We start from the raw sequence: 20,521 nt of genomic DNA, 5'->3' as shown, positions 1-20,521 counted from the left end.
GCCCCACCCCTCCACCCCTGTGTAGAGGCTTCAAAACTCTCTTTTGAAGTTTTGACTTCTCAGCCTTAAAGCAGAAGGTGGGGGCCTCTGGCCAGCCCCTGAGCCTTTCTTCCTCAGAATCCCCCTGGGGGAGCAGACACCCCACAGCACATGTGCTCCAGGGCCCCTGACCCACAGTGGGGCGTGAGGAAGAAGTCAAGGAGTAGCCACTCTGCTGAGCCTTTTGGTGCTTTCTCATTTCACAGGTGCCTGCAGGACGGGGCTGGAGATGTGGCTTTTGTTAAGGACAGCACGGTGTTTGGTAAGAGCAGGGAGTAGAGCCGTGGGTACTGCCCTCTTCATTTTACTCTATCACATGCTGAGTGTTGAGATAATTTAGCCCCCAGTTCTTGGCACACTGCGATCATGATTCCCTGCAGGGCACAACTCATATGTTATTTCACATGCCCAGTCAGTAGTCTTCTTTAAATCTCCCATGCCCCTGCCTTCTCTTCCCCTTATGGACACCCACGTCCAGGAGCTTTTTGTCTCACACAAAATGTACAGTGCTGTTCTGAGTTTCTGGGCTTGAAGTTCACAGAAGCTTTACTGAACGTTAGAAACCATGCTGCTCCTAGGTCTACCACTGAGCGTTTTGTTTTAGAGATCTATCTTGGCTGTTGTGTATAAGTCAAGTTAAGAAATTCTCACAGTGGAGTATTCCATGGAATGTGTCCACCATATCTTACTTATCTATCACCTAGTGATAGGCAGCCAGGCTGTCCTCTACTTTTCTCTACCACTAACAGCTTCAACACTGCTATCCTTAGAGGTGTCTTCTTACTGTCCTGCAGGAGAATGTCCCTGAGTGACCACACACTGAAGCACAATTGTTGGGTGTGTACAGGCCCACCACATTCTACCCAGGACCACCAGAGACAGGTCTACATTCTACCCAGGACCACCAGAGACAGGCCCACATTCCACCAGGACCAACAGAGATAGGCCCATATTCTACCAGGGCCACCAGAGACAGGCCCACATTCTACCAGGACCACCGGACAGGTGCAGATTCCACCAGGACTACCAGAGACAGGCCCACATTCCACCAGGACCACCAGAGACAGGCCCACATTCCACCCAAGACCACTGGGCCACTCTCAGGAATGGTAGTTTGCAATTACACTCCCACCAGTACTCCATGAGTGTTCTCATTTCCCCATAACTTCAGGCTGGGGTATTTTTTACTTTCGTGTTTTTTGCCCAGATGATGGCTTTAAAGTGATAGATATTTCATTGTTGTTTACATTTCATTTGTCTGATAGCTAGTGAGTTTGGTCATCTCTTAATATATTTGCTAGGAATGTAGGCTTAGGTAGTGGTGAAGAACTTGGCTACTAATGAAAAGTTTGGCAGTTCGAATCCACCAGCCTCTCCTTGGAAACCCTATGGGGCAGTTCTACTCCGTCCTATAGGGTTGCTATGAGTTGGAATTGAGTCGATGGCCACGGGTTTAATTTGGTTTTGGTTGTTACTTTATAACGTTTGACTGTTTTTTTATTGGGTCCTATGCCTTGTTTGTTCACAGTTTCGTTTCATGGACAGAAGTTCTTTCTATCTAGATATCAAACCATTGTTAGTTTTATACTTTACGGTGATCTTTTCTCAGTCTGTCATGTATCAATAGCACCTCTGTCAAACAGAAGTCCTTGATATCGATGGTATTTAATTGGTCAGTTTTACCCGTTTGTTTTGTGTTTTTTCAGCTTTTTAAAGATGACTTTCTTCACCCTAAAGTAATAAAGATTTTCAAAAATAAGATTTGAAGATCCTCCTCCCACTCCCAGTATCTGTCTATATGTACTCTATCTAGGATATTAGGTATGGATTCAGCTTTCGTATTTCCCCCCTTTATTGTGAGGCAATTTTCCTTACAACAAACAATGGTAAAAACTCCATCTTTTTCCTGCTAATACGTGGAGCTGCTCCTACATCAAGTTCGCATATTTATCCATGCGTCAGATTTTGAGCTGTTTTGTCTCATTGGTGTATTTGTATTTTTCTGCTTTTATTTCTATGGCTTATTGTGGGTCTTAATATCTGGTAGACTTTTACTCTTTCATGTACATTTTAGAATCACTTTGTTGTATTTCCTAAAAAATCATAATATAATTTTGATTGGAATTGTATTGAATTCAAATTGGTCCTGAAAAATTGACATATTTATAACATTAAGTTGTCCAATGTATGATCATGATAAATCTCTCCATTTTTATCACATTTCTTTTTATATCCTTCAATAACCCGTTGCCATCGAGTTGATTCCAACTCAGAGTGACTCTATAGGACAGAGTAGAACTGCCCCATAGAGTTTCCAAGGAGCACCTGGTGGATTTGAACTGCCGACCTTTTGGGTAGCAGCCATAGCTCTTAACCACTGCACCACCAGGGTTTCCATATCCTTGAAATATCCTTCAATAGAACTTAACATTTTTTCTCCTAGTGGGTCTCATGCATTGTTTTGCGAAGATAATCACTAACTCCTTAAAGGTCTTAGTTGCTATTGTAACATCTTGTATTCTATATTATTTTCTGTTTGGTTATTGATAATGAGGATAACATTTAATTTTTTTATTTTAATGCATAGTTTTATTTTGTTCCTTTTTTACGTATTTTCTTTTTTTTTTATATTTTGAGACTATGTTTTTCTGTTTTTATTTTGGTAAACTTATATCAATTTTAAAATTTCTTCACACCAAAAGCATAATACAATTTCAAAATGACATCCATATTCCTTACAGTACAGTATAAAAAGGAAATTAATATGGAGCCTGACGGCGTAGTAGCTATGGCTGCTAACCAAAAGGTTGGCAGTTCCCATTGTAAATCGCATGGTTTTTCACTTCTAGAATAATACAAAAGTGAAATTATCCTTTATTATGCAAGTGTATTTATATCTTGGTCAATACAAGATAGAAAAACTCAACAAACATTAGGTTACTAAACATGTGTTAAATATCAAACGTATTTTGTTTTTACGCATTTTCTTCCTTTTGTTGATAACGTTGGATTTTTCTGGGTTGGGCTTGTAACTTGTTACCTTGCTGAACTTTGTTGGCAGTTTTATCAGTTCTTTCTTGGTTTTGTTAGCTTTTCTAGCTAGATGATTATGTCCTCTTCAAATAAGAGTTTATCTTTTCCCTATAGTGTTTGTATCTAATTCTTTTTTTCATTGTGTAACCCGGGATGTCTAGTACTGTGTCGAGCAATAATGGTAATAGCTGGCATCCTTTCCTTTCCCTGATCTTGAAGTGAATGCATCTAAAATTTCTCCCTTGGAAATGATTTTGCTGTAGATTTTTGATAAATGGTATTTATCAAGTTCAATAATTTTATCAAGTTCTCTACTATTACTAGATTTCTGAGACAAAAAAAAAAAACCATGTTGAACATATCAAATACTTTTTCTGCACCTATTAAGTTTACAACGATATCATGGTTTTCCTCCTTTAATCCATCAACATGGTGGATTACTTTAGCTTTTTTGATATTCAACCATTCTTTTGTTACTGGAATAAGCTGATAAGCTTTAATCCTGATCTGTTAGTTTTTAAATACTCTGTTAGGTTGAGTGAGTTAATATGTTATTTGGGATTTTTACATTTATGTTCATAAGTAAAGTAGTCCTGGTGGCACTTATACAATGATTTGGGCAGGTTTCTTTCACTTTGTATGTTTGGAAGTAATTTATATGAAATATATTAACAGCTGCTTGAAACTGTGATTGAACTCACTCATAAAAACATTCTTTTCCCCTCTTTTGAAACAATATGAGGAGTGAATAACTGTATTTCCTGCCTTAAAAGTTGTCCTTTTTATTCTTTCCAGAGATGTGTGTAAGGTAGTGTCCCCTGGCTGGCCTCTGGGCGTGTCTCCATGATGTGACCCTCTTCCTCTTTGCTTCACAGAGCAGCTGTCTTCCTCACACAGGGTTGCTGTGGAAACAGATGGGGTCTGGTTTGGCCCCCTTGGCTTGGAACACTGGGCTGGCCCCGAGGCTTTCTGGGAAATATCTTTAGCTCTCTGAGGGCTCCAGAGAAATTCACTGCCTTTCTGACCCTCAGTTTGGTCATCTGTGTAAGACAGCTCCTTTAGCTCAAAATTCTATGGGTAGAGGGGAACTACAGCTTATGGTTACTGCCCAGACTCAGCTCATGAGCTCCTTCCCACCCCTTCCCTCTGCCCAGAGAATCTGCCAAACAAGAATGACAGGGACCAGTATCAGCTGCTCTGCCCAAATAACACTCGGAAGCCAGTGGATGCATTCAAGAGTTGCCACCTGGGCCGGGTTCCTTCTCATGCCGTTGTGGCCCGAAGTGTGAATGGCAAGGAAGACTTGATTTGGGAGCTTCTCCGCCAGGCACAGGTATCCCCACGCATACCTCCCCACTGCTTGGATTTAGGGGGAAGGTGGTCCTTCCTTCTCTAACTTCCTGCCACTCTAGAAAGCCTTCAGTAGCCTCACTGAAGAAATGTTCGTCAGTGCATTGGACCACTTGTGCCCAGCCTGCACTCTGGATAGCAGAAACAATGAAACCCTCCCGTCTAGCATTGCTGTCTGACAGTATCTCAGAGAGTTTGTCCTTCTGTCCTTTTCAAGTCTAATTTCACTCTTCAACCTTCACATCCTGTAGCACATCTTCTATGATGTTAGGTGGAAGTGATTCCTCCTTCTTATTCCCGTCATTCCCATCAGGGACAGCAGGGAGGTGATAGAGGGCTGAAGCCCTATGCATCTGATCCTATGTATCTGTCCTAGGGCAGCCAGGCCTCCCAGCTTCTGCCCTGCTGGATACCCACGTGCTGCCTCCCTCTGCTTCTGGGCCCACTTCTGTGCTCCCTGGAGTTGATCTTCCTTTGCTCCTCCAACTGGCCTGAGGGTGCCAGGACTTGCAGCATCTCCCAGATGCTCTGTAAGGACTGCCCTGGCCATGTGTGTGCTGCTGGGGTCTTCCTGGGTTACATGGCCTGGAAACCCAGCTGCTGTCCTAGAGAATATGGTGGGCACAGAAGAAAATGTGTGTGGGGTGGGCTACCTCATAGGGCAGAGAGGCGAGGACATCGCCCAATTCTGGCTTCAGAGAACTTTGAGAACCAAGAAGCATCTGTGTTCAGCCTGAATTCTAGGACTTATGAGGTAGGAATGACTGAGGAGCTTCCTAACGTTCCTCCCCTGTAACTGCCAAACACATCCTAGGTTGGCTGGAGCAGAAGCAGGGGAGGAGGACACGGTATTCTCAGGATGCTAAGGTGCTTGGACCCCAGCAACTTTCCAAAGAATAAGGCATTGCTGAGCTCATGTCACAGAGCTGGCATGAGTCCCTGTGTGAAGGGTGTCCACTGAGGTTCCCAAAGGTCCAGACACTCTTTTTCAACATCGTTTTCTATTTCCTCCCTGTTTACCATGAACACTTGCAATTCTATTTTCCCTTAATCAGGCGAGGTTTGGAAAAACCAAGGCACCGGAATTCCAACTCTTTGCCTCCCCTCCTGGAAAGAAGGACCTGCTGTTCAAGGACTCTGCCCTTGGATTTTTGAGGATCCCCTCGAAGATAGACTCTGCACTGTACCTCGGCTTCAAATACTTGAGTGCCCTCCAGAATCTGAAGAAAAGTGAGTGAGAACTGGGCAGGGTGGGGAGCCAGGGAATAGGCAGTGTGCTTGGGGGTGGTCATTTCTTGGTCTCCCAGTCAATGAGGGCTCTTCACTGTAGTGGGTTTGATGCAGGTCCCAGTGTCTTTTGTTGACTGAGTTAGGACATTTTAGCATTGTGAGATGTGTCTCCAGACAAATGTTCCGGCTACCTGTTAATGCTGGCATATGTCCCTGTGCACATCAGGCTCCCCAGCCATGATAGAAAAATCAACTTGCCTCCTGTGAACGTGAACTGACAGAGCCAGGGCCCTCCTGGGATGAATCCAGGGACTTCCCTTTCCACCAAGGCCCTGGGCTTGGCCAGGATAAAATACTACAGTGAGGAACTCAGCCATGGCTATCCTTCTATTTGAGGGTCTGAGGTGGGAGTCTAGGTGAACACTAGTCTGCATTGTAGTTCATAGAGGTGTCTGAGGGCCCCAGGGGAGGTTACACAGGGATGATAGGTACCACCTCTTAAGGCTGCCACTGGTCCCATGTTATGGACCTTTCATCCTGTAGGATGGAGACATTAGGCAAATCATTACACTAAGGACTGATGGATGGATTAGATGCCAGAGAAGGTCTCTGAGGGAATGGAAGTTAGAAACAAACGAAGCTGCGTTGACCTGAAGAAGGGGCTGGGGGGCTGAGGTGTGGAGGACGAGAGGGGCCGTGTCTTGACTCACCCACTGGAGGAAGAGGCTCCCTAGTCTGTCTGTGGGAAGGTCTAGGCAGGAGAGGGCGCTCTGAGTGGACTCTGTGGAGATTGGAGGGGTAGTGTCTCAGTGTCCTTCCAAGGTTCAGGATCCCTGCCAACCTGGCTGTCCTCCCCCTCCACAGAGAAGTCGTCGCTGGACGCACGGCGCAAACAGATAGTGTGGTGTGCCGTGGGCAGAGAGGAGCAGAGCAAGTGCAACCAGTGGCGTCGCTGGAGCAGAAGGCAAGTGTCCTGTGCCTTGGCCTCCACCAGCGAGGACTGCATCGCCCTGATCATGGTAGGCAGCCGGCTGGGGGTTGGGGCCAGGGCAAGGGTGTGCAGATACAGAGCACCTGATGTGGGCAGTGCCTTTGTCACATGGTGGGGGGTTAACAGGTGCCCACTCAGCTGGGGGTCTGGCTCCTTAGAGGACCCAAGGGCGTGGGCTTCTGCTTAGAAGTGAAGTCAGGAGCCCCTGAGGCTAGCCAAGAAATGCCGGAGAGCGTCTGCTCAGGGCCAGTGCAGCCTGGGCAAACAGGCAGCTTCATGTTTAAAAAACTGTGTCATGGGCTTTCCACTCCTCTAAATATAAGAACAACTCACGGTTATTGTAGGTGATCTAAATATATAGAGAAGTATAATGGAAACAGTAAAACCCGCCTGTGAACTTACACAAGGAGATGGTTGTTGTTAGCTACCATTGAGCTGATTCTGGCTCATGGCAGCCCCATGTATGACAGAGTAGAACTGCGCCATAGGGTTTTCTCGGTTGTAATCTTTATGCAAGCAGATCGCTGAGGCTTTTCTTCCTTGGTACTACTGGGTGGGTTCAAACTGCCAACCTTTCGGTCAGCAGTGTAGCGCAAATCTTCACAGAGAGCAAACTCATAGCCATCGAGTTGATTCTGACTCCTAGAGATCCTATAGGACAGAGTAGAACTGCTCCATAGAGTTTCTAAGGCTGTAAATCTTTATGGAAGCAGACTGCCACATCTTTCTCCACGGAGCAGCTGGTGGGTTGGAACTGCTGACCTTTTGGCTTGCAGCCAAGCGCTTTAACCACTGTGCCACCAGAGGTCCCACAGAGAGCTAGCCACGGTGAAAGATTTGGTAATTTCTCACTCCAAAGTTCCGGCGTACATCTATGAACATTCAGGCAACCATACTGGATCAGACCTATGTCGTTTTTCAGTCCTTCCTCACTTAACAGTGTTTCATGGGCATTTTCCCACATGAACTCATATTCTTTGAAAACACTTAAAAAAAAGAAAAGATTTCAGGATGTCTTTTACTCGGCTTAGGCTCAGTTGAGTCATGACCTTTCTCCTCTTTGTCCCCCTTACTCTGCTGTTATCAGTAACTCTGTGATGAGGCATCCTTGACGACAAATCTTTGTCTACATCTCCACTTATTTTCAATATAGTTGTAGAAAATGATTCCTGGGTGAAGGAAGGAGCTTTGCAATCTTGATGAATCTGTGTTCTTATGTTGAAGGGTGGGCTTGCTCACTCTAACGGTGAGTGTATTTATTTCCCAGGGTCGCTATGCAAAGTACCACAAACTGGGTAGCTTATAAGAACAAATTTATTCCCTCTGAAGGCTAGAAGTGCACATCAGGGCACTGGCCGTGTTGATTCCTTCCGAGGCCTCTGAGGGAGAAACTGTTCCATGCCTCTCTCCTGGTGATGTTAGGGGATCCGCAGCTTGTAGATCACTTCAGTCTCTGCCTCTGTCTTCATGTGACCACCTTCCCTCTGTGTGTTTCTGTGCATCTCTTCTCTTTCATAAGGAGACCACTCAGATTGGATTAGGACCCACCCTCCTCCAGTATGACCTTATGTTAACTGATAGCATCTTCAAAGACCCTATTTCCAGGCAAGGTCACATTCGCAGGTACAGAGGGTTAGAACTTGAACATATCTTTTTGGGGGAACTGCCCCATAGGGTTTCCAAGGAGAGCCTGGTGGATTTGAACTGTTGGTCTTTTGATTAGCAGTTGAACTCTTAACCACTACGCCACCAGGGTTTCCAATGAAATGTGTAACAGTGAATAAAGCTAATGATTTTTGCTCATTTATTGAGCAATTCTGTGTAGCGCTGTGAATATAGTGCTAATGAGTGGAGACCATCTGTCTCCTCAGTGAGGGAGGCTGGTCCAGGAGGACATCCCCAGTGTGCTGGGGCACAGAAAGGGTTTTTTGTTCAGAGGATAGAGGGTTAGTACAACTTGTGTGTGATGTTTCGGTTGAATTGTTGTGGGGCTGTAGAGCATTAACAGTGCGCATGGCGTTTCCTTTGGGTGCTCAGTTAAAACAACTCCTACCTCTTTATGGTGCTCCAGAAAGCACGACATAGAGCCGGTCTCTTAGAGAGCTGTAAAGACAGGCAGGGCAGGGAACAGCCTCACTATGGTGCTGGGATTTGCTTTGTCTTCGCAGAAAGGAGAGGCTGACGCCATGAGCTTGGATGGAGGACTCGTCTACACGGCGGGCAAGTGTGGTTTGGTGCCTGTCCTGGCAGAGAACGCCAGTAAGTGGAGGGAGTGGCCTCTCTGATTTTATTCCCTCTGGGCCATGTGGGTGGGGACAAGCAAGATATTAAGATGGATGGATACATTCAAATGAGAGAATCAAGGAAAGAATGAACAAAACGGTGTGTGTTACTCATCTGCCTATTACACTGAGAACCGACAAAGCACAGATTGGTTTCCTCTCATTTAGAAAAAGGTTTAGTGAAGTATAATGCCTACAGAAAAGTGCACTCCGTGTACGACTCAATGACATCCACAAACTGTGCTCCCCCACTCGACTAGCGCCCGTATCAAGACACAGAGTGTTTCGGAAGTCCTCGTTGGCCTTCTTGTCACCACCTCCATCGTCCCAGGGGAAACCACCACCCTGACTTCTAACAGCACAGATCAGCTCTGCCTATTTGTGAACTTTACGTTAAAGGAGTCCCACAGCATGTACTTGTTAGCGTCTGGTTTCTTCCTCTCAGTGTTATGTTTGTGAGATTCATCCATGTGAGCCTGTGGTTGTAGAACATCCAATCCCGTTGTACAGTATTCTCTCATGAGACTCTACCCCAATTATTTATCCCTTCTGCTGTCCGTGGGCATTAGGGTAATTTCCAGATGGTGGCCGTCTTAGTTTCTTAGAGCTACATTAACAGAAATAGCCCAAGTGAGTGGCTTATAATGAACGGAAGTTTATTTTCCCACCGTTTAGGAGGCTAGAAGTTCAAATCCAGGTCGCTGACTCTAGGGGAAGGCTTTTTGTGTCTTCTCTGGGAGAAGGTCCTTATCTCTTTTCAGCTTCCGTTCCTAGGTTGCTTGGCAATCATGTGGTGTGTATTTTCCTCTCTGTGCTTCCTTGCTTAATCTGCTCTTATCTCTCAAAAGAGACTGATTTAAGACACACGCTCCACTAATACTGCCTCATTAGCTCAACAAAGAAAACCCATTCCCAAATGGGATTAGAACCACAGGTATGGGGGTTAGGATTTACAACGCATATTTCGAGAGACACAATTCAATCCGTAACAGTGGCAATTGTGAATAGCGCTGCTATGAACAGCCGTGTGCGTGCCTTTTGGGGAACACATACACACCTTTCTGTTGGATGCAACTGCTGGGATTAGTCTTCTCAGATTTGATTCTGCATTATTGAGATAAATCTTGTGATTTCTCAATAAATCAGTGTTTAGTAACATTTTGCTCATCTTTGTTCTTTCAGGATCCCAAGAAAGCAATGGCTCTGATTGTGTGACTAGACCATCAAAAGGTGAGTTGGAGTTAGTCACTTTTGGGGCAAAGGGTAGTCCTTGTAGCCAGAAGAGGGAGTGGTGGGGGCTTTAAAAAACCCATAGAAAGAGACACAGCCATAGAAGCCATGGCAGTTCTGAAGATGCAAATGATTCCTAGGAGAATAATTATAATTAACGGCTATGTCAACCTTTGCACTTGGCAGAGAACTTTCACGTATTTCCTCATTGTGTCTGGCCACATGGAAGGAGAGGTGTTATCACCCTTATATTTCCAAGGGACGGCTGGTGGATTCAAACTGCCGACCTTCTGGTTAGCAGCCAAATGCTTAACCACTGTGCCACCAGGGCTTCTTTATACAGAGGAGCAAAGGGTGGCTCAGAGAGTTTCCTGAAGTATATAGAAATTCACTCACAGTGGTAGATAATACTGTGGCAGATCCTGGCCTTGAACCAGGGTCTCCTGTGGTAAATCCAGTACTCTATGCACCACCCCAACCTGCCTGCCAGAGGTAGAGCTGGCTCAGCTCTGGGGGAGGCTGCAGTAGGTCTGAGGGGAGTCTGTCGGGTGCGCTGTATCAGAACAAGGATAACCCTCCCACAGTGCAAGGCTGACTCGGATCAGCACAGGGACGGTCCTTGGAGACACCCCCCAACCCATCTGCCCAACAGCTAGTTTGGTGTTGGTCACTGTCCTTGACCACACACATGCAGTTGGTGATTTATGCTCGATTGGGGACGCTTTCATTGTTCAGTAGCCCACACCTGAAGGTGAATTGCTGGTTTATAGCTCAAGGACATTGTGTGGCTGATCAAGGAGAGTCCCCAGCACTCACTTAGAATTAGCTCGTCTTTATTACTTTATCTCATAGCTCAGCTCAATCTCAGCTCCACGTAGGGCAGCAGCTTAAGCCTGTTGGGGCCGCCTGGCAATGGTCAGTTACCTGAGTGACTCACCCCCTGGTGATGCTTCGTGACCCCTTCTGGCCTGGCTTGCAGACAGCTGCATTCCACTAAGACTTGTTCTTCTGTCATCTGTTGTGCAAGGGTATCTTGCCGTGGCCGTTGTTAGGAAGTCAGATGCCGACCTCACCTGGAACTCACTGAAGGGCAAGAAGTCCTGCCACACCGCTGTGGGCAGGACCGCAGGCTGGAACATCCCCATGGGCCTGCTCTTCAATCAGACAGGCTCCTGCAGATTTGGTAAGGAGTCCTGGAGGGAGCCGTGCATGGGCCATCCTGGGGGACAGGTATATCCTACTGTGGATCTCTGAGCCCAGAGGGTGGATTTGCAATCATGGAGCCTCAGGGAAGGGAGAGGCGGAGTGGGGAATATGCAGGTTAATTGTAGCCTAAAGGCAAGTACACCTCCTCCGACACCCCATCTGCCGCCCCAGGATAAAACCTGGAATATCAGCCTGTTTCTCTGCACCCTAAAAAGTTCCTGGGTGGCACAAATGGTTTGTGCTCATCTACTAGCCTAAAGTTTGCTGTTCAAACCCACCCAGTGGCACTGCAGAAAAAAGGTCTGGCAATCTGCATCCACAAGGATTATAGACAAGAAAACCCTAGGGAGCAATTTTACTCTGTAACATAGGGTCACTATAAGTTGGAATCGACTTGAAGGCAATGGGTTTGGTTTTTGGGTTTGGATATCTGTACCCTAAGAATGAATGCAGGTACTAAGAAGTAGAAAAAAATTTTTTTTTTTTTTTAACTTCTTGGTGCTTCATGTCTAAATTCCTCATAGACCCTGGCTTCCAAACATCAGAAAAGGCACCTGCCTGCCTCATGAAGTCTGTCCTCTATTTCTAGTCAGAACTGACCTTTTATTTCCCACTGCAAAGGAACCCTAATAAGACTTCAGGGGTTCTGGCTTAACCTGCTTCTGGGGCATTCTCTTCCTGCCACACACTGCAAGCCCACCTCACCCACATCACCTGTTAGGTAAGGGCCACTCATGGTGACTCAGGTAGAAGAGCTGACTTCCTATGTTCCTTCTGTACAGGTGAATTCTTTCGTCAAAGCTGTGCCCCTGGGGCTGACCCGGGATCCAATCTCTGTGCTCTGTGCATCGGTGACGATTCGGGCCAGAACAAGTGCGTGCCCAACAGCAAGGAGAGATACTATGGCTACACCGGAGCTTTCAGGTGTGTGCTGCAACCCTCCTCCACCAAGAGGTGCCTTGTCCTCCGCCATCTTGGCACTGCTTTTCTAAGGCGAGGACAAGACCTGTCACAGCCGAAACAGGGGTGGGCAGAGCTAACAGCTGGCACCACTGAGGGCTCTCTCCACCAGGCCCACTGCCACCAAGTGGAGGCTAGCATGAGCTATCTGACCTCAGCTCTGCCTCTCTGTGATCTTGAACCAAATTTAACCTCAGTGGGCCTCACTGTCTCATCCTGAAAATCAAGTGGGTAGAGCGTGGGCATCTTAAGTCCTTCCTACAATTTAATTGTATGGGGAGCCTTCTCTTTCAATAGCCACCACCCTCTCCTCCCAGGTAGGTCATCATTACTTCCTATGATTTTATTTTTCTTTTTGATTTGGCCTGAGAAATGGCAACGAGAAAGCAGTATTGGAGTGTTACTCCCCAATAGTGAAATGAAAAATAAAACAAACAAAATTTTTTTTTTTTATGAATTCATCTATGATAACTACTTAGTAATTTTTATAGTAACTATCCAAAATCCCCATTTTACAATTCTATTCCTCTGAGTGTTCCTTCCAGTAGTATATTTAGGGGTTCGGAGGGAGTAAAGAGAATCCTCCCCACCTTTTTCTCCATGCTCCAAGAATATATTCCACCACTAAATGGTACTAATAAGGTGGATCAGCCTGGCAGTGGCAAATGCACGAGGCCTCTAGACTTAAAAAAAAAAAAAAAATTCAGTAATCTTCCAGCGGTGGGATGACACAAAAGTGGATTTTGTATAATCTGAGTGACTGAGAAGAAAAACAAAACAAAACAAAAATTGGTGAGTGTACAAAAATATTTTTAAGGAGCTAAAGATTTACAAATGGAAAAGTTGTGATATGATTCCATTCAGAAATATTTTACAGACACATGCCTGATAAGAAACCAAAGGAATCATATGTTCTTTTTTTTTCCTTTATCACACATTGTGGCAAAGTATTATCTCACCGGAAATACATACATTTTAGTATCCTTATTTGTACTAGAAAAGAATTCTTTGTCTTTTGTTTAAATTATGCCCAGGATCAATATTGGGAAAATTTATAACAAAACAATTGAAAGCTAGAACAGAAGTCCTATTCACCTCTGTATGTCTAACATCCTTATACTGCTGGTTCTTGATCATTAACTTTCAGCTGCTATCTGCTGTCTTCCTGTTATGGAAGCAGAAGATCTAGCCTTCTCATACTGCCCCCTGTGCCTCTCCCACCCCACCACCACAAACTTCATGTCCCTTTAGCACCCAATAAGATTATACTATATTCAGTGCTTATGTTATTATGACCAAGTAGGTATAATTTCATATTAAATATGTGTGTTGCAAGATTACATTTCCCATTGTACAAACTTTTTGTTTCTTCTAGAGTTAATAGGTGTTTTATTTTTTTCATTTGCTTCATTTTGTGTGTTTTTTTAGATCACTAGTTATCTCAAAACTCCTTGTTGCAGTGTACATCTCCTTACATACACACACACACACACACACACACACACACACACACGCACTAGGTGCTGTCTCAGTTTCATTATTTGCCTGGAAATATTTCTCCTGAAGACTTCTATCCTTCAGCTCCAGTCTGGGTTGTTGCTGTCTAGGTCACTCACACATCTATGGTTGTGGGATGCCCCCGGTCTTCATGCTGGGATTTCCCTTGGGCTGAATGATGAACCTGTATTTTCACACACCTGGACATGCATGTAATTACATTTAGAATTTATGAACCATTAACTCTAATATCTAGAGCACTAGTGTGGCTTCCAAAGTGAAGTCAAAGGATTAGATTGATGTCAAATTTAATTTTAATGTTCTCTGGTGTTTTAAAGTTGTATTTTATTGGAATTCATTAAATTGGGCACTTGATGGGCTCTTTTCATCTGGAAACTCATCATTTAATTCTGAGAAATTTTACTTTATTATTTCTTTAATAATTTTCATCCCTCTATTTTCTCTGATTTCTCTTTAAACTTTAATCCTAAAATTATAGAATCTCTTGGATTACCATCTAATTATTATCTAGTCTTCTTTATCTTCTAATTACTGGGATATTTTCTTAGTTTAATCTAATAATTATGTGATTTTTATTAATTTTTATGATGATAATTATTTTTTTACCTTCCAAGAACTCTTTTGTATTTTAGGCTGTTCCTTTTTAGAGCTTCCTGTTCTTGTTTCATGAATGCCACTCTGTCTTTCATCTCTTTAATGATATTAATTGTATTACAATGAGTTTTATTCTCTCTCCTATATTGTTTCTGTATTCTCTGAGAGTAATTGTTTTGGTGTCCGTATCTTATAGTTTTTCTTCAAGTATCTGATGGTCCCTGGCTGTTTGTGCATATTTGAGAGTGAAACACTAGAATCTAACTGTTAGTTCTGTGTCAGTTGCCAAATCTTGATGACTACTGGGCCTCACTCTAGGGCAACTGGGCTGGGTCATTTCACTGTGGGGCATCCAAATATTAGAATCTGTAGGTATTTCTCTTGAGTTGAGTTGACCAGTTTTCCCAGAGAAGGAATCCTCCTGTCTGTTTCCTAGGAGATACAACTTTGACAGCCAGCCTTCTGGGAGCTGAGTGGAGGAAAGTGTCTGTCTGGGATTTAATTTTGCAGGATATAAATTTTCATTCCATTCTCTATTTTCAGTGCTGCATCCTTGCCTTCAGCAGCGCTTGGTTCTCTAGTCCATAGTATCTCTCAGGTCCAAACTTCCCAGTGAACAAACCTTCATTCTTCTGCCAGGGTGAGGGAGGAGCAACCTCCCAGTTGCATGGGATATGAGGGTACCTAAATTGAATCTTATACAGGCTTTATCCAATACTCCTGTTCTTAGCCACTTTCAATGGTACATAATCCCTCTAATTACTGAGCCTTTCTGGGGTTCCACAGCACACAGCAACTTTCTTCTGGGCTTCCCTCACTTCTAACTTAGGTTTACAGCTCTGTTTGCTCTGCTAGGTAATTTACTGCACATCCATTTGCTCTCTAACTTCTAAATGTTATCATTATTCTCTCCTCCCCATTTTTTCTCTTTCTCTTTTATGAGCTTATGGCTTTAAAAAAAAATCTCATTACCATTATTTCATTGGAATTTTAGAACCAGAGAGGATACACCTAATGCCATTTTAAACCAGAAGTTCCCAGAAATATTTGCCTTTATCTTTTACATGTTTACTTCCATTTTTTTTTGGTGGGGGGAGGAGATGTATATCTATGAGTAAGAACCACCTTGATGGCACCTAACAACCACACATATTACAAATATTTATGAAACCTCAAATACTGTCTCTTCTCTGGCTGAGGTGTTTATTTTCTGGAACATTTTAGGTGTCTGGCTGAGAAGGCTGGCGATGTTGCATTTGTGAAGGATGTCACGGTCCTGGATAACACTGATGGTATGTGGAGCTGATTCACAATGCATCCTGGTATTCAGATTTGCTATTGGGAAGGTATTATAACCTTTTCCAGGCTTTTGATTAAGTTAATTCCAAAACTCTTTGCCTTGGTTGGCAACATGGTAACATCGATAAGTGTCACATTGATTTTGAAATAAAATTCACACACACACACAGACACCAGCCATACCTAGTAGCAAGTATCTGCCAGGCTTTATCTAATCAACCACAAAAGCATAACATCTGCCTGCCCCAGATGTGCATGCCTACGGAAAACTGAATGTGGATGTTAGCAAAACTGAACATCTACCAATAAAGTTTCTCTTTTTAAAAAGCAACTAGGGGCCTTCATTCAGCCACATGTGATCCTTGGTCTGGAAACTCCTTGGAGAGTTAGTGGAGACAAAATCACAAGCAGATGCAGATGATGGCAGGCACTCTACCAGCCAATGATTACACAAATACTTTGTCTTCTGATCTCTAGACGAAAAAAATCATTACCAAATTCAAGACCCCTCAGCCATTTGCTACCTTCCAAACTCTACCTCTTTTCTCGGCCTCCCACCCCTCATTGTTGGCAGATGATTTGTCGTTTTGTTCCCCGGGAAAGAACTGCCTCAACTTTCTGACTCCCTTCTTCAAAGATATCTACAGCCACAGCCTTTCCTCCCTCCTAGGAGGTAGAACAGAAGCACTAAACACACTATTAGGCCAATTAACTGGGATGTCCCATGAAACCATGACGCTAAACCTCCAAATCAAGAAACTAAATCCAATGCATTGTTTGGTTGTACATAAGAAATCTCAGCAACTGCCCTTTTTTTTTGTTGTTGTTGAAAATATATCTATCACACAACTTTTGCCAATTCAACTTTTTATAAGTGTACAACTTATTGACAGTAATTCCGATAATTGACCCTGCAACCCTTACCCTTAATCAATGTGACGTTTCCATCACCATAAACTGAAACTCAGATACACCACCGATTTCTGATACATTTGAGGTTTGTATAGTTTGTGCAGGACAAAACCACATTCTCTCTCTTTCTCATCACCATGACCCCAGCGTATGCATTTTGACAGCCAATGGATTGGTCACAACCACCCAGAAAGAACCCCGTAACTAAGCTGGACAGCTGTGACAAATGCCACCCTCCTTCTCTCCCCCAGGAAAGAACACTCAAGAGTGGGCTAAGAATCTGAAGCCGGAGGACTTTGAGTTGCTGTGCCTCGATGGTTCCCGGAAGTCTGTGTCTGAGGCTTGGAAATGCCACCTCGCCGTAGCCCCAAGTCATGCTGTGGTATCTCGGGAAGAGAAGGCAGAATACCTTGAAAATGTGCTGCTCCAGCAACAGGTATGGACCATGAGGACCCCCCAGTTCTTTCTTAGTGCATGGGCTTCTGCCAGGTGGGGAATCATAGAGCTGGGTGAACCAGTCCATCTCAAGTCTTTCTGTCTAGTCCCCCTGTTTGAAGCTGGTGGTGACAGTATTTGCTTCATCCTCTGGGACTGTCCCGAGGCTGCATGAGGATGGCAGAGGCTTCCAACTCTGGACTTTCTGTGACTGACTTCATTTCTGCCCTGAACCTGTGTGTCCTTGGACTGTTGCAATCACAGCCTGGCTTAGGGACAGTTACTCTTTGTTTCCCTCCTTTTGTTCTTCAGGCAAATGTGGGGAGCAACTGAGGCTCCCTCCCACCACACCTAGGTAGAGAGTGTTTGCCCTGTTGATATCTCCAGAGCCTGTGCCTCTTGAGCAATGTTCTAGACACAGTGAAACAAATAAGGCTGCTCCTGCACTGTAATTTCTAAAAACAACAAACCCAGAACTTGTTCTACAGATTTAGGGCTACTTTCGTAAATGTGGTTTGAAGGAAATCTTAAAATTCCCTTCTTCTCAATCTCTATGATTCTTTATTGCAACTTTTGTTTTTGTATGAGAACATCATGTCTTTAGGTGTCCTTTTAAAGACACAGTCCTGGAATGGTAACAATGGCCACAGTGTTGTTGTTGTTCTTGTTAGCTGCCATTGAGTTGACCACCAACCCATGGTGACCCCATGCCACCGGAATGAAATGCTATCTGGTCCTGCGCCATCCCCATGATTGGTTGTGGATTGGCATCAATAGGGTTCTCATTGGCTGATTTTCAGAAGTAGATCACCAGGCCTTTCTTTCTAGTCTGTCTTAGTCTGGGCACTCTGCTGAAGCCTGTTCAGCATCATAGCAGCACGCAGTCCTCCACAATAGCTGACATTTATTGAGTCCTGACTATGGTGCACTCTCTGGTGCTGGTAGGAGGTCTGCCATCAGTGAGGTGTTTGGTTCTCACAGCACACCTATGCAGGAGTTACCATGTGATCCTGCTGCATCCAGAGGAGGAACAGTGGCTAAGGGAGGCTGAGTGACCTGCCCAAGGCAATGACCTGGGTAGTGGCAGAGACTGGATTTTCCAAGGCAGACTGACTCTCTGGGAGAGGTGGCATACTAAAATGTTCTAGGTGATCAACTTTTGAGGGAAGATCTCAAAAATCTTCAACTGTCCCCTAGCTACCCATAGGAAGTTCTAAAGGAAGAGCCACAGATTAAGGAGGATGGAAAATGGTCGGTGGTGAGATCAGAAACAGTGAGGGGCTTGGAGCTGCTCAGAGAAGGCAGGTCCAGGGTGGGTCTGACACTGGAGATTTGGGCAGCAGGGGGACATGGGGCAAGGGAAGTATCAGCCAAGAAAGTGAAAAGTTCCAGAACTCAGCTCCTTCTGCTCCATAGTTTTCCCGGGGCTGGTCCTGAATAGAAGAAACCCCCTTGGCCTTTCCTAATCCACTAACTCTTCTGTTCCTCAGCCACTCACTTACTGTCTGTCCTTTTGACGCAGGAACAGTTTGGACAAAATGGATCTAAATGCCCGAAGCAGTTTTGCTTGTTCCAGTCTAAAACCAAAAATCTACTGTTCAACGATAACACTGAATGTCTGGCCAAACTCCAGGGCAAAACAACATATGAAAAATATTTAGGAGCAGCCTATGTCACGGCCGTTGCTAATCTGAAAAAATGCTCATCTTCCGGTAAGTGGATCATAGATAATATCACCAGGAAACCACCATGGATGAAGGCCAAAGTTTGAGGGACAAACAGCATTCTAGGGATGATGATTGGTCTAAAACAATTTAAGGCAATACACTACCTCTTCACTCCAGGAAATCTCAATCTCTTTGGCAAAGTGAAACAATTAGAGAATAAAATAAAGTAGTAGGTAATATGCCAAATTTTTATAATGCTGATGGTGACTGCCATGGAGTTTTTAGAAACTGAAAATTTGTTTTATTCAGCAAAATGAAATGTGTATGTGTACATATGTATTGAGAAATGACAAATTCTGGTTTCTAGACAGTTGTCATAATACCAGTCATAACCAGTAAAAAACCAGTTGTCATAGAATCGATTTTGACTTATGGCGATGCCACCTGTGTCAGAGTAGAACTGGGCTGCATAGGATTTTCAACAGCTGATTGTTTGGAAGTAAATCACCAGGTCTTTTTTCCCAGGTGTTTCTAGGTGGACTCGAACCTTTAACCTTTAGGTTAGTAGCTGAGTGTGTTAACCATTTGTACCACCCAGGGACTCCAAATACCAACCATAGAGAATACAAATCCTCAAAAAGTTTGAATGTAGGAAAATTTATCCTAGCCAGGAAAATGTAATGAAAATGACTTAATCATTTAAAAATATTTAGAAGACATAGCAGTGTTTTAGGCTCCAGGCAGAGTTCCTGGGTAGAACAATCAGTTAAGCGCTTGACTACTGTCTCCGTTATCTAGTGCTGCTATAACAGAAATACCACAAGTGGGAGGCTTTAACAAACAGAAATTTATTTTCTCATAGTTTAGGAGGCTAGAGTCGGAATTCAGGGTGCCAGCTTCAGGGGAAGACTTTCTCTGTCAGCTCTGGGGGAAGGTCCTTGCCTTTTTTCAGCTTCTGTTCCTTGGGTCCTTGGTGATATTCATGTGTATGGCATCCATCTTCACCCATCTCTGCTTGCTTGCTTAATCTGCTCTTATATATCTCAAAAGAGACTGATTAAGACGTACCCTACACTGATTCCGCCGCACTGACATAACAAAGAAACCCATTCCCAAATGGGATTATAACCACAGGAATAGGGGTCAGGATTTACAATACATATTTTGGGGGAGACACAATTCAATCCACGACAACTACTAACCAAAAGGTTGGTGGTTTTAACTCACCCAGAGGCACCTTGGAAGAAAGGCCTGGTAATCTGCTTCCAAAAGGTCACAGCCTTGATAACCCTCTGGAGCGCAGTTCTACTCTGCACACATGGGGTCACCATGAGTCAGACCCGACTCAACGGCAACTGGTCTGGCTGCTTAGGTTCCAGGTGATGATTCTCAAATTTTAGCGCGCATGGACTCCCCTGTGCACTGTGATCATCCAGGTTGCTGGTCCCTCACCTGGAGTCTGAGGCTTTAGGGGTGGGGAGAATGGTGCAGGGCCAGAAATCTCTGTATCAGCGCTTCTTGGCAGGGGTGAAACTGGGACAACGTGAGTACAGCGAAGGATGCGTGTTGTAATGGGTGGAAGAAGGGAAGAGAAAGGTCTCTGTTTTAGTATCTTCCTTGATTTATTGATTGATTAAAAAATCTTATTGATTTTACTGACTTCAAAAAAAGAAAAGAACAAGAAAGCAGTTTCTATTCAGCGGCAGCAGCAGGCAGTTTCTGACCCCCCACTCTGTTGTGTCCCGCAGGACTCCTGGAAGCCTGCGCCTTCCTCA

At 44.3% G+C, this 20,521-nt stretch overlaps 1 protein-coding gene across 1 annotated transcript in view; it reads left to right on the top strand.

Moving 5' to 3' along the window:
• The window catches only part of LTF (lactotransferrin), a gene marked incomplete at both ends in the record, with an annotated part of 22,423 nt that extends 1,906 nt beyond the window's left edge, over positions 1 to 20,517 (top strand). The window contains 12 exons of the mRNA XM_023729444.1: positions 137 to 301; positions 4,227 to 4,405; positions 5,478 to 5,652; positions 6,517 to 6,671; positions 8,812 to 8,902; positions 10,108 to 10,155; positions 11,183 to 11,338; positions 12,144 to 12,285; positions 15,658 to 15,725; positions 16,896 to 17,080; positions 18,602 to 18,791; positions 20,495 to 20,517. Coding sequence (XP_023585212.1) covers positions 137 to 301; positions 4,227 to 4,405; positions 5,478 to 5,652; positions 6,517 to 6,671; positions 8,812 to 8,902; positions 10,108 to 10,155; positions 11,183 to 11,338; positions 12,144 to 12,285; positions 15,658 to 15,725; positions 16,896 to 17,080; positions 18,602 to 18,791; positions 20,495 to 20,517 — 1,577 coding nt within the window. The remainder of the gene's footprint in view (positions 1 to 136; positions 302 to 4,226; positions 4,406 to 5,477; positions 5,653 to 6,516; positions 6,672 to 8,811; positions 8,903 to 10,107; positions 10,156 to 11,182; positions 11,339 to 12,143; positions 12,286 to 15,657; positions 15,726 to 16,895; positions 17,081 to 18,601; positions 18,792 to 20,494) is intronic.
• Between the last annotated feature and the right edge of the window lie 4 nt (positions 20,518 to 20,521).

This window comes from Trichechus manatus, unplaced genomic scaffold (assembly GCF_000243295.1).
Source record: "Trichechus manatus latirostris isolate Lorelei unplaced genomic scaffold, TriManLat1.0 scaffold00001, whole genome shotgun sequence".
Taxonomy (NCBI): Eukaryota; Metazoa; Chordata; class Mammalia; order Sirenia; family Trichechidae; genus Trichechus; species Trichechus manatus.
This window is presented reverse-complemented; position numbering and strand designations above follow the sequence as displayed.